This window comes from Paramormyrops kingsleyae, chromosome 15 (genome assembly GCF_048594095.1).
Source record: "Paramormyrops kingsleyae isolate MSU_618 chromosome 15, PKINGS_0.4, whole genome shotgun sequence".
NCBI lineage: Eukaryota > Metazoa > Chordata > Actinopteri > Osteoglossiformes > Mormyridae > Paramormyrops > Paramormyrops kingsleyae.
In genome coordinates, this window is record NC_132811.1 from 10,802,145 (window position 1) to 10,823,989 (window position 21,845).

A 21,845-nucleotide genomic window follows, 5' to 3' on the forward strand; every position below is an offset into this window, starting at 1 on the left:
AACAGAAGGACTTCTGATGACGTGCTGCTGAGTCTTCGTCAGCAAATATCATCTGGCACTTTCTACATATAAACTCATGCTTGATGGATGGGACAATAAAAGCATCTGGAAAGTTTGTACTTTTGGTATCTGGTTGTGGTTCTTCTTTTGTGCTTTCTTTTGAAGAGCCGTTATCTTCCTTGTTCTCCGTAGCCTCTTTTGGTTTGTGAGCGTTGTTCTGTGCACTCAGTGACTTCACGGGGGTGGCTTTCTGCTGCTGATGCTCTTGCTGTTTCTGCTGCTGCTGCTGCTTCTGCAGAGAGTCCTGAAGCGACTGCTGATATTGTTGGTACTGCTGCAGGATGGCGGAGGGGGAGAGGCCGGCGATGGCTTGCGGCACGGCGGGGCCGTACGGAAACAGGCCCTCCATCCCACACAGAGGAGGGAAGTATCCCCCTTGCACTCCGCCGGGAAGCTGGGGTGAGAAGCAAGATGCGAACCCAGGGATGAAGTAAGGCAGGAACTGTCCCCCCAAGAAGGCGCTGGGGTCGCCAGCGACGGCATTTTGAAGCATCTGGAGCTGCGCGGGGTCTAACAGAGCCTCACTACCACCTTTCCCTTTCGCCGAAAGCACCGCCGAGGTTTGCTCGCTTTTCTTCACAGCGGGAGTCTCGGGCTGCGACGTCTCAGCATCTCTGTCCTTGACTTTCTTGGACTTCTCCGGCTTCTTCTCTTTCTCCGGTTCTTTGCCGTGCTGCTCAGCCTGATGGTTTGCCAAGGGAACCGAAGGAACGGGAGGAGGAGGAGGAGGTGGTGGCGGAGGGGGGGTCGGCAGCAGACTCTTGGTTGGGGCACTGCTGAGAGACATGGCGGGAGACGGGGTGGCTGGAGTAGGGAACCCAAGCATGCCAGCACCAGGGGACGCTAAAGCTGAAATACAATGGTACAAAGAATATTGAAATATGTACCGTCATAAAAGGTATCACACACTTGCTATGTGCATCTTACTGAGATCATATATGTATCCCCTTTCCTTTGTTATGGATCAAAACTGTCACATGTGCTTTAAAGAAACATCACCAGTGCCATGATAGGAACAACATAAAACAGAGAAAATCCACATAAATAATAAAATCCATGCTTTCCAATTGTTCTCAAAGATAGATGCATGCATTATACGTCCACTCAATTATGTTCCCATGCTTCATTGAGAGACCTGCAAGGTGTGTAATGGGCAACAGTCATATGTACAGCAAGTTAATTAATTGTTCTAATTTGTTTGTTGGTTTTTTTTTTTGTCATGCTAACTCACCAGGTGTGTTAGGTGGAAAAACGGGAAGGGATGAAGGACCATTTACACCAGGAAGTAGTACGGGCGGGAGGCCAGGGATTCCTGGGTAACCAGTTGGCAGGCTAAGGCCATGAAGTGCATTGTTTTCAACCATGGCCTGCTGCTGGGCTGGCAAACTAAGAACATCTGTTGCCTTCTTCATACGGTCAATTTCTTGTTGTGCCATCAACTGGCGAACAGTGGTAGGAGCAAGGTAATCTTTTTCTCTGTCCACCTGGCTGCCCAGTGTTTCTTGCACCTTTGCAATGTGCTGTTTAGAGAAAATATGATCTCTGATAGACAGTCTGGCTGTATACTTCACTGCACACAGGGTACACTCAGTCCGTGGCCCTTCCGGCGAGCCCTGGCTTATCATGAATGGTTTCCCAATGTTTATTTTGAATTTCTTCTCTTTTGCTCGGGCATTCTGGAACCAAACCTGCACAACCCGCTTTGGGAGTCCTATGTCATTTCCCAGCATCTCACACTCCTGCATTGTTGGTGTACGGTAGTCACCAAAGCATGCTTTAAGCACCTTCAGCTGCAGGTTGCTCATCTGGGTCCTAAAGCGTTTATGACCAGGCCTCTCCCCACCACCTTTTCCAGATTTGAAGGGGTTACTGCCACTAAAAGGGCTGGGCGAGCTTGGATCTGCCAAGCTTGAGGTCTCGCTTTGATCTGCATTGTCATCTTGGTTGTCATCTCGCATGCTGAAATACTGTTCGCTGTCTTTACCAGTGTAACCCAAAGACTGGCTGACTAAGTTAAACGGAAAACGTTCTTCACAGGCTTCAGAGTTTGGTGCGGGATTCATTTTCAGTTCTCCTAGCTTGTCACCTGCACTGCCACTTACACTCTCAACTTCGTTATTCCCCTCATCGCCAGTCGTTGCATCACTTATAGCTGTGTTAATTGATGAGGTCTCATCAAAATCTGTCTTTGTTACATCAAAGGAAACCTCAGCAGAATTCATATTAAACCCTTCAATTTCATCACTGCTTTCTGCCTTTAAGGATGAAGGGTTTAAGAAATTTTTTACCAGTGATTCAGAAGGTTTTACTGGTGTAGAAGATGCAGTGGGCACCTCATACTCACTTGTTTCTGACTTGGTTGGCAGTTGTGGATATTCAAAGAAACTGTATTTGTTTGGGCTTTCACGTCCATCCTCTTGTGTCATCACAGGGCTTGGAGGCAAACTAAATCCTGCCTGTTTCGCCTCATGCCAGTGCCTGGAACGAATGTGACTATCCAGAGCTGACTTAGCCTTGAAAAGTGCCCTGCAGAAAGGGCATTTTTTATGTGACTGGGCAGGTCCAATAGCTCGAAACTGTCCTTTCCTTTCTCTCGCACGGGTATTCTGAAACCAAACCTGCACCACTCGCTTCTTCAGGCCGACTTCATGAGCAATGTGGTCTAACATTTTTCGAGTCGGGTTAGAATCGAGCAGGTACTTCTCGTACAGGATCTCAAGTTGCTCTGGCGTGATGGTTGTCCTCAAGCGTTTGTCCCTGTGCTGGTCTTCACCACTGTTTCCTCCATCTTTCTCATTAGCACTGTTTTCTTCTTTTTCATCAAATTTGCGCTTCAGAGAAGTGGTACCAGAAACTAGGGGGTTGGGTAGTGTTGAACTGCTCTGTGTTGGCATCTGAGAGAGTGCTCCAGAGAGCAACTGCCCAGTCATAAGGGGGTTGTTCGGATCAAAGATCATGTAGGGCATGTCTAGGGGTCTTTCTAGGAACTGTGAGTGGAGGAACTGATTTTGGGCTGCTAGAAAATGCATGTGCTGGTGCTCTTGCCAGAGATCGACAGTAGGGAAGGCAATTTTGCACTGGTCACACTGGTACTGCAACATCTGAGGAGGTAGGCTGTTTGACAAAGAGGAGAGGGCAATAGACAAAGGGCTGGATGGGATGGTAGCTGACTGAGGCTGAGAATGTGGCCTGACCATTTGGAGCTGGGGAGTTTTGTGTTGTGGTTGAGGAGTTGATGCCTTAGATGGTCTTGAGTCTGATAAAGATTTTATCACTTGTGAGGAAACAGCCTCTGCTTGCTTTGGTCTTTCACTGGTTAATTCCGGTTTAGGTGAGGTTTTCCCCATGTCAGGGCGAGGTGAAGGCATTAAAGGAGAACTTGACCCAGAACTTGTAGCTGTTCCAAACGGGACTTTGGATAAATCTGGGTACCCAAAACTTTTCTGACTGCATTGGTCAAAAGCATCTATATATTCTTCAGTCAGGTTCTCATCAATCCCATCATCATCCTCATCTTTGTAACACAGTTTCTTCTGGTGAGTAATGAGGTCAAAAATGCGGGGGAAAACAACACTGCATTTCTTACACTGGTACTGCATGTTACTGGTCCTAATGTAGCGCTCATTGGTAAGTTCCTTTTTGTCGCCATCCTTTGCATCTGCCTGATTCTCATAAGTTTTACGAGCCTTCTGGCGTGCGTTCTGAAACCACACGACAATTACTCGAGTTGGCAGGTTGAGCACTGTAGAGAGCTGCTCTATCTCATCATCCTTAGGGTAAGCATTGGTATCAAAAAAGTCTTGAAGGACCCTTAACTGGTAGTCTGTGAATCGAGTCCTAGATGACCTCTTATTCATGTTGCCATCAGTTTTGTAGTACTCCGGTATGCCAAACTGGGATTCCATCCTAATGTCTTCCAAAGTGGTGATGGGAGGAATGCTAAAGTTGTAAGGGGAATCTTTGCAGCGCTGCCTCTCTTTAAAAAGTGTGTTCCGGAACCAGTGCTTAATAACTTTCTGCGGGAGGCCCGACTTGTCAGCCATTTCTTGAATCTGCTCTTCGGTGGGGGAGTTGTTGATATCAAAGTTGGCACGAAGGATCTTCAGCTGATCATCTGTGATCCGGGTGCGAGGGCGCTTAAACTGTGAGTGTCGGAGGAAGTTCGGGTCCAAACCCAGCTGTTGTTGACAGAGCTGCGTAAGATCTGATGAAAGGGAGTCCATCGTGGGCAGCTGGAGAGCAAGTTGAGGAGGGAGGCCAGGGTGCTGTACTGACTGCATCATGAGTGGTGGGAAGAGAGGCAGGTCCAAGGACACAGGTAGCTGGACCTGGGGAGGAGCAGTAGATGGAGGTGGAGGTGGTGGTGGGGGCGGAGGTGGCGGCGGTGCTGGAGGCTGCGTGGTCTGCAAAGGGGCAGTGTTGGGTGTTGGAGTCTTTCCGATAGAGGTGGCAGTTGGTTGCGATGGTGATGGCAGTGGTGGAGGCGGAGGCGGGGGCGGAGGTGGTGGAGGAGTCTCCGGAGATGTTGGGTTTATGGGATACAGTTTGTCATATGCCTCTCTGTACTGCTGGGCAAACTTCTCCAACTCTCCATAAGGAAAGAACTGTCCGTGAACATGCTCTTGGTGACTCTTGAGAATGAGCATGTTGGAGAAGAATTTTCCACACATCCCGCACTCAAGCTTATCATGGGCCTCCTCCTCACTGGTTCGGTTCTTCTTCTGGTTTTTCTGCCTGTTTTCGTTGTATTGAATGACCAGCTCAAAGCCAAAGTTCTCCAATAAAGCTTTAGCAGCATTGCCTCTTGCACCTGAGACAATACGAGGTGGTGGGAATAGGGGCTCTGAAAGCTTTTGTTTTTTGGAATCTTTGCTGTCCTTTGAGCTTTCGCCATCCCTTGAAGTCTCCTGTTTAGACTTGTTTTCTGCTTTCTCCTGGATATCCTCCGATTCCCTGGACATCTGAAGCTCAGCGACTGACGCACTGTTCTGCTCGGTCTTGGGCTTGCTTGTCTGCTGCGGTATTTTTTGCTGCTGCATCTGAGAAGCCTGCTGTTGTTGGGATAGCTGAAGGTGCTGCTGGCCCAGCTGGTGCTGCTGCTGCATCTGCTGTTTCAGGTCCTCGAGAAAGGATCCCGTCATGCCAGGCATCCCGAAGGCAGCGGAATGCAGTGCCAGCTCGGGACTGAGGCTGAACTCTGTGCCGGGAATATAGAACGGGAAGAGGAACTGGGGCTGCTGGAATTGCAGCAGAGCCTCGGGGGTCATTGGAAAGTGAGGAAAGAAGGCTGGATTCAGGAACTGCGGCTGAAAGAAAGCAGCCTGCTGCTGGAACTCATGCTGCAGCTGCATCTGAAGCTGTGCTGGTGACTGGGCCGGTGGCTGGGTGGGCTGGACAGGAATATGATCGGTAGCATGCTTTTTGTTGATTTCTTTGGCTTCTACACTGTTTTCTTTGTTAGCTGACACTGTTAAGCCTGTGGAGTCTACGCTTCCTTGACTAACAGGGCTGTTAGAGGACGTCACTCCACTGTTTCCACTCACTACAGTGCTGCTGGTTTCCATTTTGGCAGTTCTGGCTTTTGTCTGGTGGAGCACGGATCGCATGTGGATCTCCAGCGTTGAACTTTGGCTGTAAGCAACATTACAAATATTGCATTTATATGGTTTGTTATCAACATTGTTGTTGGTCTCCTGGGGAACTGGACTCGACGCCTCCTGCAGAACTTTCTTCAGCTTGTGTAAGTGTGAGACAGAATTATAATGGACTAACAGGATGTTCTTCTGGGTGAAGGACTCCTTACACACCGTGCACTTATACGGACGGGAAGGGTCTAAAAACTTTTCCATAGTGAAATTGGGCCCTTTTCGGAATGGCAAAGTCCGCTTTGGCTCTGAGCCCAACTCATCCAGCAACGAGCTGCTGTCACTGCCCGTTGGGCTGGCTTTCCCTTCTGGGTCTAGCTCATCGTCTTTATCCATGTCCTGTGAAAACATCTGAGCATCCTCGAGTGGCCGGGCATCTTCGGGACACAGGTCCCCGTTGACGGGAAGGGTGCTGCAGAGCTGCTGCACTTCTGCTTCGCTCAGCTCCGGGTGCCCTGTCTCCAGGTGCTTCCTGAGGGCCAGAAACGTCCGGAAGCTGCGCTGGCACAGGCTGCACATGGTGGCAGCCCGGATGGCGTGGTACTGGGAATGGATCTGAAGCTTCTGCATAGTCTTGAAAGCCAGGCTGCAGTGGTTGCAGCGGAACTTGTAGACATGGCGATCAGACACGGAGAGCGGCTGGCGCTTCTGAAGCTCGGTCAGGTGCTCCTGCAGCGGGTCTACGCTCTTTGGGTCCTGGCTGCCACTCTTCTTCCAGTCTGGTGCCTCAGAGGCTTCCTTTGGCGGCTTCAGTTCCTCGTTTGAAAGCTCCTGTTCGCCCCTATCCAGCGAAGCACTATTCTTCTCATCGCTGGAACTGTCACCTGAAAGGGAGTGAAGCAGGCTACCTTATACACTCGAAATAACCCTCTATCATATTCATGTTACCATGAAGATTTCAACCCTGCACTGGGTAAGGGCTGGAAGACAGATAGATGGATAATTTCCACAGTATCCAAATTAATCTGTGAAAATTGTGGAAAATGCCCATTAGATAGATCATTGATGAGAATCTTAGTGAACTGTCACTACTAAAAGAGATCTGTAATTCCAAAAAAAAAAAGATTAGTCAACAATAATTAACTTTTTTTCCCCAGCCAATTATTATCTTGTTAAAGGTAAGCTTGCCTCAACTATTTGAAAGATTAGGCAGAAAGCTGTCTAACGATGCAAGCGGTATATTCTTACTCTGAGACTTTCCTGAGACCTCCGGTAAAGCAGTGGAAGTGTCCACAAGAGATGGGACTTTATCTTGTGTGGATGTAGGTAACAGCATGTTGTTAGGCATCATAACATCTGGTCCCGAAACCTGGAACGAAAAAAAGGTAAAAACCATAATTAAATATGAATGCTGTAACACTAACCTTTACAGGATTTTTTCCAATTCTTACATTTTTCTCACTTTCTATGCACATAAACATACAATTAAAACATGCTATATGTAACTGTGCAAACATTTAATGCTCTTTAAAATATACAAGTAAAAATTCTTTTTGAAAGTTCAAAAGTTTATTTTTAAGAGTGGTGCTGGCTTTCCCAATAGAGGAAAACTTTCATGTTCATGACTAAATCCCTGGGGGGGGGCTGTGAATGCCGGGGAAACATTTAACACAGACAGCCTTTGTCCAAGTTGGCCACAGTACTCTGGACCTCAGCAAGGGTGACAGCCATGACCAATTTTACTTTTTTTTTTTAAACTACGGTTTCTGAAAACGGCCAGTAAAAGCATGCTGTCCATACGGTCATGAGCAGCTTCTCCACGCAGTCTGGAGCCACGCTGTGGAGGTGAGTAAGGTGAAGCTGAAGGTGGATCTTGTTGCTGAGCAGGTCTTGGCAGAGGGGGCAGCAGATGACAGGCTGCATGGAATGCTGGGAAATAATGTGCATCTGGATGCGATTTCCATCTTTGCTACTGTAATTACAGTATGGGCACTGCTGAACCTGGTTAAAAAAAAACCAGAATTTCTTAAACCAAAGGAAACACAAACATGCAAGTGTTTACAGATCCGAAAAACATTAGAGAGAGGAACTTAGGCAAAGCAGCAAATACATATTTTCTTATTCTTTTAATAGAATATATTTCATACTTTACAAATATGACCCCACAAAATGTAAATAAAAAGAAAGCTGATTTAATCTAATTCGCCTAAGTGTTCACTTCGTGCAATTTTATTGGCCAAACGTGATTGGCTGAAAATTCTAATCAGAAGATTACAAATGACAAAGGTGTGTCCCCCTTTTCAGTCTCGGCTTGACCCTCATTAGAAGGAGTACTTTTAGATTGCTGCTTCCCAGCACCTCTCTTAATGTAATCCATTTCAGAAATTACTAAGACCCGCATCACTCAAAGTCCTACAAGACCAGCTAATACTTCATAATTTAATTTAAAATCACATAAGATATGGAGAGACACTGAGGGCGGAAGTGAACTCAGGTATTCTGCTGAAGTGGGTGGGGCTGCCCTGAAACTCCTCCCCTTTGTGGGTCTCCAGTTAACCCCTCACCTGCCAATTTACTCATTTAACAGACATGCTTGTCCAATGCGCCCCAGAAGTGACTGGGGTTAAGGACTTTGCCCAAAGACCCAATGGGCCATAGAGCCCAATGCCAGCACAGGCTTCTGCAGTCCATCATGGGATTCACAAGTTTTACCTGCTCACTGCTCGCCGTCTTGTCCTCTGCCGATTTTGGCCTCTTTGCCGAGGCGTCATTCTCCTTTTCCTGCGACAGAGACCTCTTTCCTATCGCAGCCGTACCTGCAGTCTCTTTATCCAGCGCATTAATCCCTGCGAGGAACAGGGGAGAAATCTAAACAGTCTGCAAAACTGTTCCTCTTTTCTTTAAACAGTTTGAAAATAAGGAAAGTAAATGTGTTACCCAAAGAAGATTCAGGAAGGATTCTCTTAAGAGACAACATTTATATATCAAAAGCTATTAACTAACTGTTAATTATGATACATATGAAAGAATAACAACTAAGAAAAAGGAGGGAAAATACCGTAAGGTAATTTAAAATCTCCACAATATAACTAATCTGACTGAAGTTGATCAATGTCATAGTTATATATTAGTTATCCCAGGCTCCAGGTAACCGTATATTTAAAGATGAATCAATTGCAATCTCTGACTAGAGATTTTTGAGTGAAGTCCTAAGTATATTACTTTAAATGTCAGTCTTCGCAATATATATAAAAGCTATTTCATAATATAGCGTTATAAATTTTTTAATGAAATGATATGGATAATATTAAACTAAAATAAAACTTCTTTTCAAACGTTGAACGATCTTCCAAGTTTGGGAGGCTGGAGCCAGTCGGGGGGCTGAAGGCAGGCCTAACTGTACATATATGTGGGGAGGGGAAGAGATCCACTCGACACCGGGGAACACACACACAGAGGTGGAAATTTCAGGTCCAGAAAGTATAAATCCTGACCAGGGTTTTGTTTCAACCAACCAGTTGAATATAAAGAGTCACAGTCATATACAGTAGTACTCAACAGGTTGGTTGAAACAAAATCTTGGCCTGGATTTTTACTTTCTGAACCTGAAACTTCCACCTCTGCACACACAGCAGGGGTAGAAATTAAACCCTGCGGTGCCAGGAAACTGTGCTACCCAATGAATCATTCCATCACCCACATTCAAACTACTTCATAATGATGGATACTGAAATATGTCACGTGTCGACTACAATTAAAAACGATTACGTAAACATTATCCAAAAAGTTTATTTATACAGTTCGGTAGTTTACTATAAAATTTATTCATAAAAATGCTTGCCCTTTACCTTGAAAAAAAATCAAACGGGCTTGCAGAATTGCATATGCATTACGCGATCTCCCCAAGACTAACACTGAATATTTCGGTAATATGACTACAGTTCATTTGGAGACACAGATGCCCCACCGCCGTAGGACCTTTTGGCAAAAGTATTATCCGAAATATCCATGCCATGCACTGGGAGACAGCAGTCTTACCATCCTTACAGATGAGCTCAACTCTGGAAACCAGCCCCCCAGCTGTATTTAGCGACGGTGCAGCAAGTGATAAATTTTTCATGACCCTCATGCTTTAGAGAGAGGCCGCACATCCACCTGCCGAGCTTATGTAGTATATCCAATCCCGAAGCCGACGGAACCCCTTATTTCGATTGGCTCATCACCGGCGAGATTCCCATTTTACCCGGGTAAGACTGGCATCACGGAGGAAGCATGGAATTGCAAAGCAATTGAAAGACCCCTTGGCCATGTTATTCTGTTCTTTACTCTGGAAACAGACCATTATTTAGTCTATGCTCATATATCTCGATTTTTGTTATATGGGGTATTTTTTTTTAAGTCTGAAATATTAGCCTGTCTAGGATTGTGACACAAAGCTGAGTGTGTGTGTGTCTGTCGGGGGGGGGGGGAGGGGGGGGCACAAAATATAAAACTCTCAGACATCTCAGACAAGGGCATGATACAAATTTCCAAAAGCATCTGAGAATTTTCTTCAGCCCCTAATGGGAGATAGTCCTTTCTCCTGGCTTTGATGTGCCAGCAGCATTGTCTCTGGGGGGGGGGGGGGGGGGCTGGGCCATCACATACACTTCATGACAAACAGAAAACCTAATTTTCCTGGTGCACCAGTCTCATCGCCGGGCCACATCATCTCCCCCCCCCCCCACCACGCTGCTATTTATTATAAGTATTTCTAATTTTAACTTTCAATCTTCACCACCTTCCAGTCAATTTGCAACAAAATTATTTCCCGGCCGAGGAGGCGATTGCTGGACAACCAGGCGCAAATGCATTTCACAATACAATGAAGCTGAGAGCTGCTTGCCACTCTATTGGATGTAAATGTACAGTCTAAGGGCTGAGCAGATTGTGTGCCGCGTGCATGAGGATTCATCTTTATGATTTATTTGCTAAGGAAACAAGCTGCTTTTATGCATATTCATAGCACAGAGGGAGAAAAACAACTATATATAATATATTACACATGCACCTTTGGAAATGAAGGCAGTGATAGGCATGTGTAAATCACATTTCCCAAACCGCACAAAAGGTTTACAGCCAGCAATCTGCGTAGCCTTTTGAATATCATTTGTTTGGACAAATAGCTTCGGACGTCAGCAACAAAACGGAGGTGCTTTCTGGCCCATTTTAAGCCGTTATTTTTCCTGTGCGGTGAAAGCGTTTGACCTGTGTTCAGCCCTCCTCCCACCGCTACTGAACTGGGACAAAGGAACAGGCACGTTATGGAGCACTGGAGCTACTGGTTATTGTTCCCCAGATCACGCTTAAGTCACCCCTTCACATTCAATGACACCGTCCCTTTCTTCTTTGTCCCAAGACGCAGGGTGCGCTGCGCCAAAGCAATAGATAAAATAATTGCACCGTCGTCTGTCTTCAGATGACATACGCCCCGAAGAGGCGGGGCCTCGGCTGATTGGATTAATCAAAAGGTGATTTATGACGTCCGTGCTGTTAGCATTGTAGAAATGAAGCAAGCAGTGCCACCACCCGTCTTTATATACAGCTGTCAAATCCTTGCTCATTTTTCATCTAACGGTCTTACGTTAAAGGAGAATCTTACTTTATGTGTTTCTTATATTATTGCCATGTCACTTTCTCCTGGAAAATATCCCATTGTATGTTTTTAAACATCTATTAACATAGCTTGGTTTTCTTTTCTTTCCTTTTTTTATTTTACCAACATGAATAAAATACAATTTTGCACTGTATTTTGTCTAAAACAATACTTGGAGTAGAAATAAATGTAAATATTCTATACATAAACTAAGTTGTAGGAAATATAAATAGTCTAAAATAAATATCATCATAACTAATTTTTAGCCGTCATTTATGAAGGCCATCTTGGTGGCATTAGGTCCACTTTACCAGATGCCAGGAACAGAGCAGAAATAATCCATTGCTCTGAAAGACAACCTGTATTTCTGTTAATTTAGATGGACACTGGTTTGGATTAGGCACTACTGTGTCCTTCAGCAGTTCAGCATCATGTGAATTCAACATTCTGAACCCTAAACTCAAAAAAGCCCAGAGCCACAGATCACTATATGACAAATGAGTCAGAATGTACATTCTTTAAACTCAAAGTGCATTTCATGGCTGGGGGCTTCCACCTATATCCTAAATAACTATTAAAAATATATAAATGTTATTCGAGATGGAATTTGCGCACATGTAACTCCTCATCCAGTTAATTTATGGGTATGTGCAAGAAATGTTTCAATGAAGAGTTATAAATTTGAAATATTAAATATTTGATCTAGTTTGCAAGCACAACATTTCATTTCACTTCTCTGTAATATTTAAATTGTAAAAGACATTAAAAAAAGAAAATTAGTTTTATGAACAATGGCTTATTTCCTTGGTAGTTTCTGTCAGGGCGACCAATAATTTTCTTAGTGGTTATGTTTGTGTTTACTGTGTTATTAAAACGCTTCCCTAAGCTACCGTGCTGACATGTTACATCCCTGCAAAGCACAAAGTAATCTGGAGTTTATCCAGATTACTACATTTGCATGGGAAGTGCTATTTGGATTAGAATTAATCTGAAGTGACACTAGATTAAAATGACAATGTAAATGAGGTAAGAGAGCCCTGATTTTTCGAAGAAAACACCCCTCATTCTAAAGACAGACTCCCTCACAGATGAACCAAGCGTCACTAAAACTTTGCACGGCATAATCTTGCCTTCCTGGCTGACTGAGTTCTTCCCTCCGTGACCCTCGAGGAGTTGAAACAAATCCTACATGACAAGGCAGCATCTGCGTGTCATACTCAACAATTTATGACATCCTTTACAACCACAGATCTGAGACTCGAACAAAACGCTAAGCTCCAACAACACCCTTCGACACGTATTCATTGTAACAAAAAAACTGCGTTTTGTTTAAAAAAAAAAAAAAAAAAGAAGAAGAAGAAAAAACCTGAAACGTGTAAAATCAGGAATTTTCTGGCATATTTTTCTGGTACCTGTATATCTAAAAAGAAGATATAAATAAAAAAACAGCATTTGACTGTGGCTTGGATTTGTACCCTCCTCCTTAGTGTTAATGGCGCTTTATATTTCGGGGGCGCAAACACGTTGACAGCCTGGCATTGCAGATATGGTTAAAAGACAGATGACTAGCTAAGCTAATAGGTTCCAACCTGTTTCAGCAATTCTTCTGCTTCATTGATCCCCACATCATGTAGCCAGGTACAGGCCGCAGTAAAAAGAACCAATGTAATATTCATTTTGACCATGGATTTCCATCTCATACATAAAAGCTTGTACAGATTCCTACTTGCCAAATCAAATACAACAGGGCCTGAAGTATCTGTACCAGATGCTAGCTGAAGGCTCGCTTCTAGGCTGCACGCGGGCCTGCTGTTAGCGAAATGGTGCTTCAGTTAGCATTTACAAATATATGCAGATCATCAGCCTTATGGCTTTGGGAAGAATGTTCTGTAATAGAATAGCTGCCTTAGGTCTTTTAGATAAATGATGGAAAGGAGCCTACACAACAACAGGCTTTAAAAAGGCTACGAGGGCTGCCGTTATAAAAATAATAATATAAACCTAGACGAGAGGTCGCTAATTCTGCATGTACGCAGGAATGTCGAGGGGAATCTCAAGTACAGCAAGGATTAAAGGAAAAGGAGCTTTAAAAAACCGCAGGCGCACAAAAGTGTTTTTTGAATAAAAAAAAAATGGTGCTGGTCATTCCGCAACGTTCTCTGAATTATCCACATCCACGCTGTCAGATGGTTATGATTAGGACACGGTCAACGGGAGGATACCAGTGCAGAATTGCATGCAAAACACACAGGCAGCCATTACCAACCAGAACGGGCAGACAGTTTAAGATGAAAGAGTGCAGAAGACGGAGTTGGTGGGGGGGGGGGGGGGTCGGTGCATGAGGAGGGGGGGTGCAGAAAATTAAAGGCCAGGTTCTACGCTCTTACTGGGTTCTTTTTCGGCCTTCTTGCTTTCCTTGCCGTCTCTCTCGCTGGTGTCTCTGTCGTCGGCCGTGGCCAGAGCGACGGACCTAGGGGGCGCCTCTGAGTCTTCGACCGGCTCCTCTGCAAATGCAGCAACAAGAGACGTGGTCAAGAGATGGCCGGCTCCACCCCCCCCCCCCCCCAGACCACGCCTGGTCATTCCGTTGGACCTGGCTAGGGCAGGGACAACCTCCTACCGCTTGGGATGAAAAATGATATTTGCTTCTTCAACTCATCCAGAGCAGTAAAAATTTTTTTTAAAAACAGCCACCCCCTAAGGCAGAGGTCAGGGGTACTTATATGGAGACCGACTGTGAGCTCTCTCTCAGCACCAGAATGGCACATACTTCTTCGGAATGTTAGCACCAGACAGATTACACGGCGATCTTTATGCCGGCTAACCCCGCGTTTAATAATTCTGTGTATTTTAGCTAGCGGATTAATCTGTTTATGCTGTTAGCTGCTAGGCCACGACAGCGCAGCGCTAATCCCTGAAAGCCCCACTGTTCTCTTTCATCCTGAGATCATTTGTCTCTCACTGCGCTGATGTCACGTTTTAATGAATTTTCAGCGGTCTGAGCAACAGCAGATAACCAGCTCCCGCCGGAAAACACATGCCGCTTCCATCGCGGCGGAAAATAAATAAATAAAAAAAAAACTAAAAATGATATTTTTTTCCTCCAGACCTGCAAGAAAATGAAATGGGGGGGGGGGGTTCCCAAGCAGTGTGCTCATCAGTTTTCCAGAACCTTAATAACCATATAAATTGACCACGAGGTGCCAAAAAGGTCAAAGGCACATTTGCATACAATCACTCAAGTCATTGTTTGGTAAGCATGGGGCCAGATTCTCAGAACCTTATATAATTAACCCTTTCAAATTCCACGAGCAGCCCTCACGCAGACATTTTAAGTGCAATGCATTAAGTGGAAATTATATACAGCATGAAATTTTCATGGCAGATGCTGGGAGTGATTGAAAGGAGAAATTGTGCTGCACTCAAGTCATGATGTTTTATTAATAATATTCTGACAACAGGATGAAATATCCCCCTGTCACTCCTAGCCGCTGTATGCAGGGTAAAGGGAAAAAAAAAGGTATTTTTGGGTCCCTTTTGCGACAGCGGTATACTTGCAATTCACTCTGCGACAAAAGGTAGTGCACGTGTGTCCGCGTGCATGTACGTGTGTGCGTGCATGTACGTTTGTCCACGTGCATGTATGTGTGTGCAAGCATGTACGTGTGTCCGCGTGCATGTATGTGTGTGCAAGCATGTACATGTGTCCGCGTGCATGTACGTGTGTGCGTGCATGTACGTTTGTCCACGTGCATGTATGTGTGTGCAAGCATGTACGTGTGTCCGCGTGCATGTATGTGTGTGCGAGCATGCGCGTGGGGATGCCCTTGAAGACGCACGAACGGGACAGCGGTATTTGCGTTTTTTGTCGTCCGCACAAAGACGTGCGAGATTTGCAAATCGAACCTCTCGTTTCTGGAAAAAACATTGGAGGTTTCTGTGTCACTCACACCCCCAAGGTCAGGATTGCAATACAAAAAAAAAAAAACCCACATTTCATTCTCCCCTCTCATGTCGTTCCGATATCTTCCTCGAATCTCAATTAAAACAAATTGTTTTCGAATAATGGATGGATGGACGGGGGAGGGGGACATTTTCGGCTTGGTTCTGCCGTAATAGTTAATGAGAGGAGATAAGGAGCACCATCCCAATGGGCAGTGAAAGGAAGGGGCGGGGATGAGCACAGAAGCGGCCTGCAATTGGCGGATCTGATTGGATGCGACAGGAGCCAATCAGCTCACCGATGATGCCTGTCTGTCATGTCAGAATTGAGGGCAAAGGGCAGCTCATAGCAGAGCCGCCCCCCCCCCCCCCCCCCTCACCGCTTCACATTTGTCTATTTCTCTCCTTCCCTGCTCATCTCTGAGGACTTGGCCAGAACAAAATTTACTGTCCCATTCCCCGTGGCTGAAATGAAGTGCCAATGTAAGGACCCAGTGTCCCCATCTTGGAGGGGGGCGGGGGGTAACATTTTTAAGGCTATCGCAGACTGCGTTAATAAAACACAACATGTCTGTCCCTAGAAGAAAGGCGAATTATGAAGGTAGTAAAAGACGCAGCTATCATCTGTGTCTCCTCAGGCGTTTCTCTGGGGTGATCTGCTGCTTCTCCTGGTATGTGATTCAAGAGTGAGAGAAATTCCCAGACGTGCTTTCCTATACATCACCGTAGTGTCTGCCCTCAGCCTGACCCTGGCCATGGTTCGAGCGATCTGAACGCGAAGGCGAAAGAGTGTCGGCACTAGGGAGGGACACCAACCCGTCAGCTTAATGGCAAACAGCAGTACGGGCTGTGTGTGTGTGTGTGTGTGTGTCTGGGGACGAGGGCGGGACTTCCTTTTGCAGGCCTCCATGAAAACCGCAAACAAATAACCCCTGGAGGTCAAACTGTCTCCCTTATGTGATTTTCTCAACCTGGTGGGACTACCTTTGATGTGAGATGGTCATAACGTTAAAGCAGACTGGTGAAAGTATGGGGGCTTTATTACCCAACACCCAAACACCCATACCACCCCCCCCCCCCCCCCCACCCTGAGTTATATAAGTCTATGGACTAGTTTTAATCACATGCAAAATCCAAAATGAACTGCCTGAAAAAAAAATAGCAAAAGAAAATGAAACACCGGACAAAACAAATGACAGCACGTTTGATTTTTTTATGGCACAATTTGCATCTGACTGGCTTGGGCTCTGCCTTGAAAAACACCTACAAGTTGTTATGACCAGAAGAGCAAATTATATATGCCAGCCAGTAACTTTTAAAGAGCAAACTTACACTTTAGCAACTGGCTAATGACGAAGCTCACATAATTCTTTTTTATATATATTCCCCATGGGAACAATATCATACCAGACTGGTCATTATCTGCATAGTAAAAGACTAACCAATTGCATATTACACTGGAAACATATTAGCTGAGTAATGGACAAAAGTATAGGGACATCTCGAGTGAGCTGAAGCTCCCATCACTAAAACAGCACTGCTTCATCAACTCAGCGAAGCGCAATTCTCAGTTATTTCTTTGTGTTTTTTTGGGATACAGAGTTATCAACACTCTTAATGGATGGTTTATACAAATAGAGAGACACAATCAATACTCAGTGTAAGAACCTCGGTTGCCGTCGTTGGCCGGCACCATTACAGGGCGTCGACGAAGTTTTAATATCAAGGATTACATCAGAGCTTCTAGCTGGTGTCACGAGTGCCCTCGTGCATAGGTGTGAAACAGCCGCTCTTTCCGGCTTCCAGGGTCCTCGAGTTTCTCCCGGCAACAGGGGCTGGCTGCCCACCCGATGGGAAATTCCTCCCCGCCGCTGTTTTTCATTTCGCCGACCGATCTGAAAGAATCTTTGAAACCTTATCCTGCGCTCCACTTAGTTAAGGACCAGTAGTAATACTTTCGGGGTAATAACCTTTGCCGACTTGTTGAGTCGTCATGCAAGCCCCCCCTCCCCTTACCCTTTCTTTTTTTTTTTTTCTTCTAAATTTCAACGTATTTAACAAGCATTTAGATCTTAAACAGATGCCGTTAATGTACCATGTCTAAAATACTAAACATCAAGCCGCCGACGCCGGGCCTGTTTTCACACAGCTTAGCCTGGGAGTGGCGATGACACTGAACCGGCGACACGACCCTCCAGTTTCTGTGAGGATTTCTAAATGTCGTTAACCCATATTATGCTGCCCTCAGTATCTAGGTATTATTCCTGAAAATGTTTTTGGGAACCTGAGGATAAACAAGCTCAAAGAATATCACAACTGTTTAATCCACATAACGAAATATGAATGAACGCATTCAGACGTTCCACCTTGAGGCACCACAGGGGTATAAAAAGTAGATGTCACTGAGAGGTGGCATCAATGTTACGTGGCCTTCAAACCCAATGGGCATCAACAGAGACGCCCATTAAACAGGATGGTCCTCAGGCTCCCCTCCAGGCAGCTGTGAATCGCCAGGGCATCACCTTCGAAGACATGCTAGCGTCTTAATCCGTGCACTTCCGTTATAGCCAGAATGCCCTCAATGTCTTGAATAGACAGATCTGATTTTGCATCAATGGTGAGGAGTACTTGAGCTTGGGTTTCAAAGGCAACAAACTTGACTCTAAGGAGACAAGCAGTCATGCATCGCCGTCAGTAAGACCCTCCAGATTCTCCTTGCACCGGCTAGTCTGACAGGCCGCCCACAAAAAAAGGCAAGCTTGTGTATAGAACGCTTTCAGCTGAGTCTTCGTCCAGTTCCAGACCGTACATCATAAATGTGTAATATGTTTATCGTGAAGGACAGCGTTTGCAGTCACATAAACGAAACAGTTACCTTACTGTCAGTCTAGACTAAAACTTTGTGTATTTTTTTTTATAGCACAAATATGTATGCAGAGTCTGCAGTAAAAATATTATTGCAGGTGGGCAATGTTGTAAACATTTTTGTTCTAAGTTTAGGCTTCTGAATCACTAGAGACTTTTGAATCACCAGAATCACCTCAGGCTGATTTTAAGGAGAATCACAACAAATTTCAAACCGCACACTGGTCTCCTATTAAGATGGGAAGAGAAATGATGGGATGCAATGTATTTTTGTCTTTATTTGAGAAATCCAGAGTTCGTATTTGAAAGGTTTCGGCGACCAGAATCACTTGTTCAATCTGCCGGAATATGATGATGGCAACGGGGGGTCATAGCCCAAGTTCTGAGCGCACTTTGGATCCAAATCTTCCAGTTATTTTCCAAGCTAAACTCAATTTTTACTTTACCGAAGTGTTGATGTACAAGAGAACATCATACAGCAACATATGCATTCATTTCATGGCACAGAAAACACATTTCCAGTTATCTTTCGCTAAATAATTTTTGGCCAAATTCAAGCGCTCTAACATGTTCCAACATGCCTTTGTCACTATGTGTACACTCAGTGTTTATTTGTTTGTGGGTACAAACAGTGTAAATTTATGTCAGTGTAAATTTATTTGTCAGGTACCATGCTAATAGATTGACGCTAGGTTTTAAGTCATTTTTCATTAACTTCGAGGTAAATTTCGGCTCCTTAAATCGACAAGATTGCTGTACAGACAAACAAAACACTTAAAACAGCACTTTCATTTCTTGCCCAAAACAGAAATTTTGCAGATTTGCTTTAACTTCCAGAGAGGGTGTTTCTATTCAGTAACTCTTTGCAAGAAATGTAACCATTTAAGGGACACATCTTCAAAGTTCACCTTACACAATCCATAAGATCTGTAAAATCAGAAATTCCATATTAAACATTGCAGATTTCGGTGACCCGGGTCATTCAGATAAAACAACACCGTCAGCAAGCATGACTATAGGATCTTATTGCTTATTTGAAAATAATTTAAAGGGATTTCAACCCACTTTCATCTCGTGTTTTGTTTTTCCCTGTAACATTATTATTCTCCACACAGTATTTATTCAGCACTGATTATAAACAGCTGTCCCTGTTGTCGTTTCATCTGCACGGGAGTCAGCCGGGCTGGAAATTTCACACGGCAGCCTCTGAAGTGACCCAAGCCGTCGGAACCCAGCTACCCCCCCGCCCACCTTGATCCTCTTCCTGTCTCTGACTCCTAAAAAGCACTGGAGGCCAGGGTTAATAGCCTCCCCAATCTCTGTGATAAGAATTCATTTCGTTCTATTACCAGCAGTTATCGGAGGAGTCTGCCGCATCACTTCAGCGCGGCTCAATCAATGAGGCCACCTAATGAAGTAAGCAGCCCAGCTCCATTTCCCTGGTGAACTCTATCAGACAAATAAGATCTATCTGTCACATCTCGAAGCTTCTGCCGGGAACATGGGCTCCACATGCGATGCCCGGCTACGTACGGGGCCGCCTCTGGCCCAGCCATGCCAGAATCGGGACAAAGATACAGACGGGGGGGGCAGTGAGAAGCGCTGTATGTTGTGTGACCTGTCCTGTTGTCAACAGCAACCGTCTCTATTTAAAAAATCAGACATAATAATTTTCATTTTGAAAAGTTAAAAGGGTAAAAAAAAAACACAATGTTGCAAAGCACAGCTTTTGTTTGAAAATGCAATATAATTGCAATGCTGTTTCTATTGTCAACGTGTCACTGTAATAACGGAGCTTAATTTTTCCTCTGTACAAACATGACAACGTTAGCAAAGAATTAAGCGTGTGATTGTTTTGCATGCTCGAGATCAGTCAATCTGAAATCATACTTCAGGGAGGATTTAGGCGTCTTTTTAAGGTTAGGACATCTTTGAAAGTATTGAGATCTGGGTGATAAAAACTTGTGGTTGATTTATATTTAAATTCTTGGCGACAGCTAATAAAAAAAGTAATAACGAATAATAACACGTGTTGAAAAGAGGCAAAGGGCTTGATGCCTCCCCGTTGGTTGACCCTAACCCTACAAGCCCCTCCTTTAGTGGCCCAATCTCCGAAATCCCACAAAACACCCGGCCATCCTTTCTGCTTCTGGTTCAGACAGCGTCACCCTATGAACAGCTCTGTTTAGACCAAAACCCCTGTGGTGAAAGACTCTGACAGGGATGTCCAGGCAAACGTGAGCTTTAGAGACAAACCAACATGCTAACAGAATGTTTTCGGTGAGGCCCATGTGGGAACATTACAGAATCGTGCTCGCTCTCAGTTTCTACATAATATCAACTTGTAGCATCTCCTTAACACTAACTGAAGCCAAGACCTAAAAATCTGGGATACTTCCATGAGGTTATTTATACAATTGTGACTGACCTTAGCATTTTTTTTCTAATGCATTCTGATCAAAATCCCTCCATCTTTTTACCAATTATCAGGATTATGGGGGTGGAGTGTATCCATGGCAACACAAGGTACAAAGCAGGGGAACATCCAGGATAGCGCATTGCAGGGCACAAATATGTACACACTACAGACAATTAAGAAACATCAATTAGTCTACCTGCATGTCACTGAATTGCGTTTGGAAACCTGTGTAACATGGGAAAAACATGCATAGTGCAGTGGCGGGATTCGAACCCCCAGCCATAGAGGTATGATGTCACAGTGCTACCTAACGAGCCTCCAATTTTGTTAAAAATTAAAATAAAAATGCTCACTTTTCACATTTGTCTTATTTTTTGTAATATATGACACAGGGCAGGAAACAAGCACATTACATAAATGAGCACTACACACAGAAGTTAACTTTAGTTAAATTGCCACTTGTACTATGTCAGTAAATATACCTTTTCATGTGTCTTTACACACTGAAATACACGTCACTGTGAAGTGTACTTCATTCCTTTATTTCATGTATTTTTGCAGGGACAATGACACACTTCTTGGGAGGTATGTCAGTAACTGCCATTTTTTTTCCTACACGACACACTGATTGGTGGATATTGATTGAGTCCAAGCAAACTTGTTACAAAAAAAAGGGGGAAAAACGGGTAGAGTAAATGTTAACAATTTGAGCAGAAAAGGGAGATCAATATTTAAATTACCCCCTTCATCGATTTAAAATTAGCTTTCAATTAAGAGATCCATTGGACTTTCTAACTGCGACACTTATCCATTTAGGAGAGAATAAAGGAACGTTTATTGATACACTTAAACGGAGGTGGCTGTTTTTGCATTGATTCGGTCATTTGGACCGCCGTCGGTAACGCACCGGGCTCCGGCTGTCACACTGAGGGCGTGTAGCCAATCTGGTGGCCAGGAGGAGGTTTGAGGAAAATAAAAATATAACAGGAAAGTTCATTCTATATCCAGACACATGAAGATTAACCTTTCTCTCCGGTATAGGCGAAGATGTGCTGTCGGCGGACCCGTTCATGTCCATAATTACTTGCTTGCCATGCTTGTAGCCGGTCGACTTTCAACCCAAGCCGGGTATCCATGAGTACAGAGGGGTGAGAGCTCCCCGATGTCCTAATCAAGTAACAGGCATCTTTTGTTTTGGGAACCCATTGATGGATGAAATCTGTAATATTGATCAGGCGGGACCCCAAACTGTCTATCTTGCCAACCGGAAGCCGTAACGGGACTCCCAGCCAGAGTATATCAGTTAACGTTTAATCAATGGGGCCTGAAGACACAACTG

The 21,845-nt window shown here is 44.6% G+C and overlaps 1 protein-coding gene across 3 annotated transcripts in view; it reads right to left on the bottom strand.

Annotated features, from left to right (window-relative positions):
- The window catches only part of zfhx4 (zinc finger homeobox 4), a 76,565-nt gene that overhangs the window by 3,419 nt on the left and 51,301 nt on the right, over positions 1–21,845 (bottom strand). For 2 of the 3 annotated variants that reach the window (XM_023822422.2, XM_072699487.1), the window contains exons 5-10: positions 13,668–13,784; positions 8,358–8,491; positions 7,446–7,646; positions 6,894–7,014; positions 1,292–6,529; positions 1–909 (exon numbers count right to left, since the gene is read on the bottom strand). The exon at positions 1–909 is cut by the window's left edge and continues 3,419 nt beyond it. In XM_023822422.2, the coding sequence (XP_023678190.2) occupies positions 1–909; positions 1,292–6,529; positions 6,894–7,014; positions 7,446–7,646; positions 8,358–8,491; positions 13,668–13,784 (6,720 nt within the window). The remainder of the gene's footprint in view (positions 910–1,291; positions 6,530–6,893; positions 7,015–7,445; positions 7,647–8,357; positions 8,492–13,667; positions 13,785–21,845) is intronic. The other variant, XM_072699488.1, reaches the window with a different exon arrangement.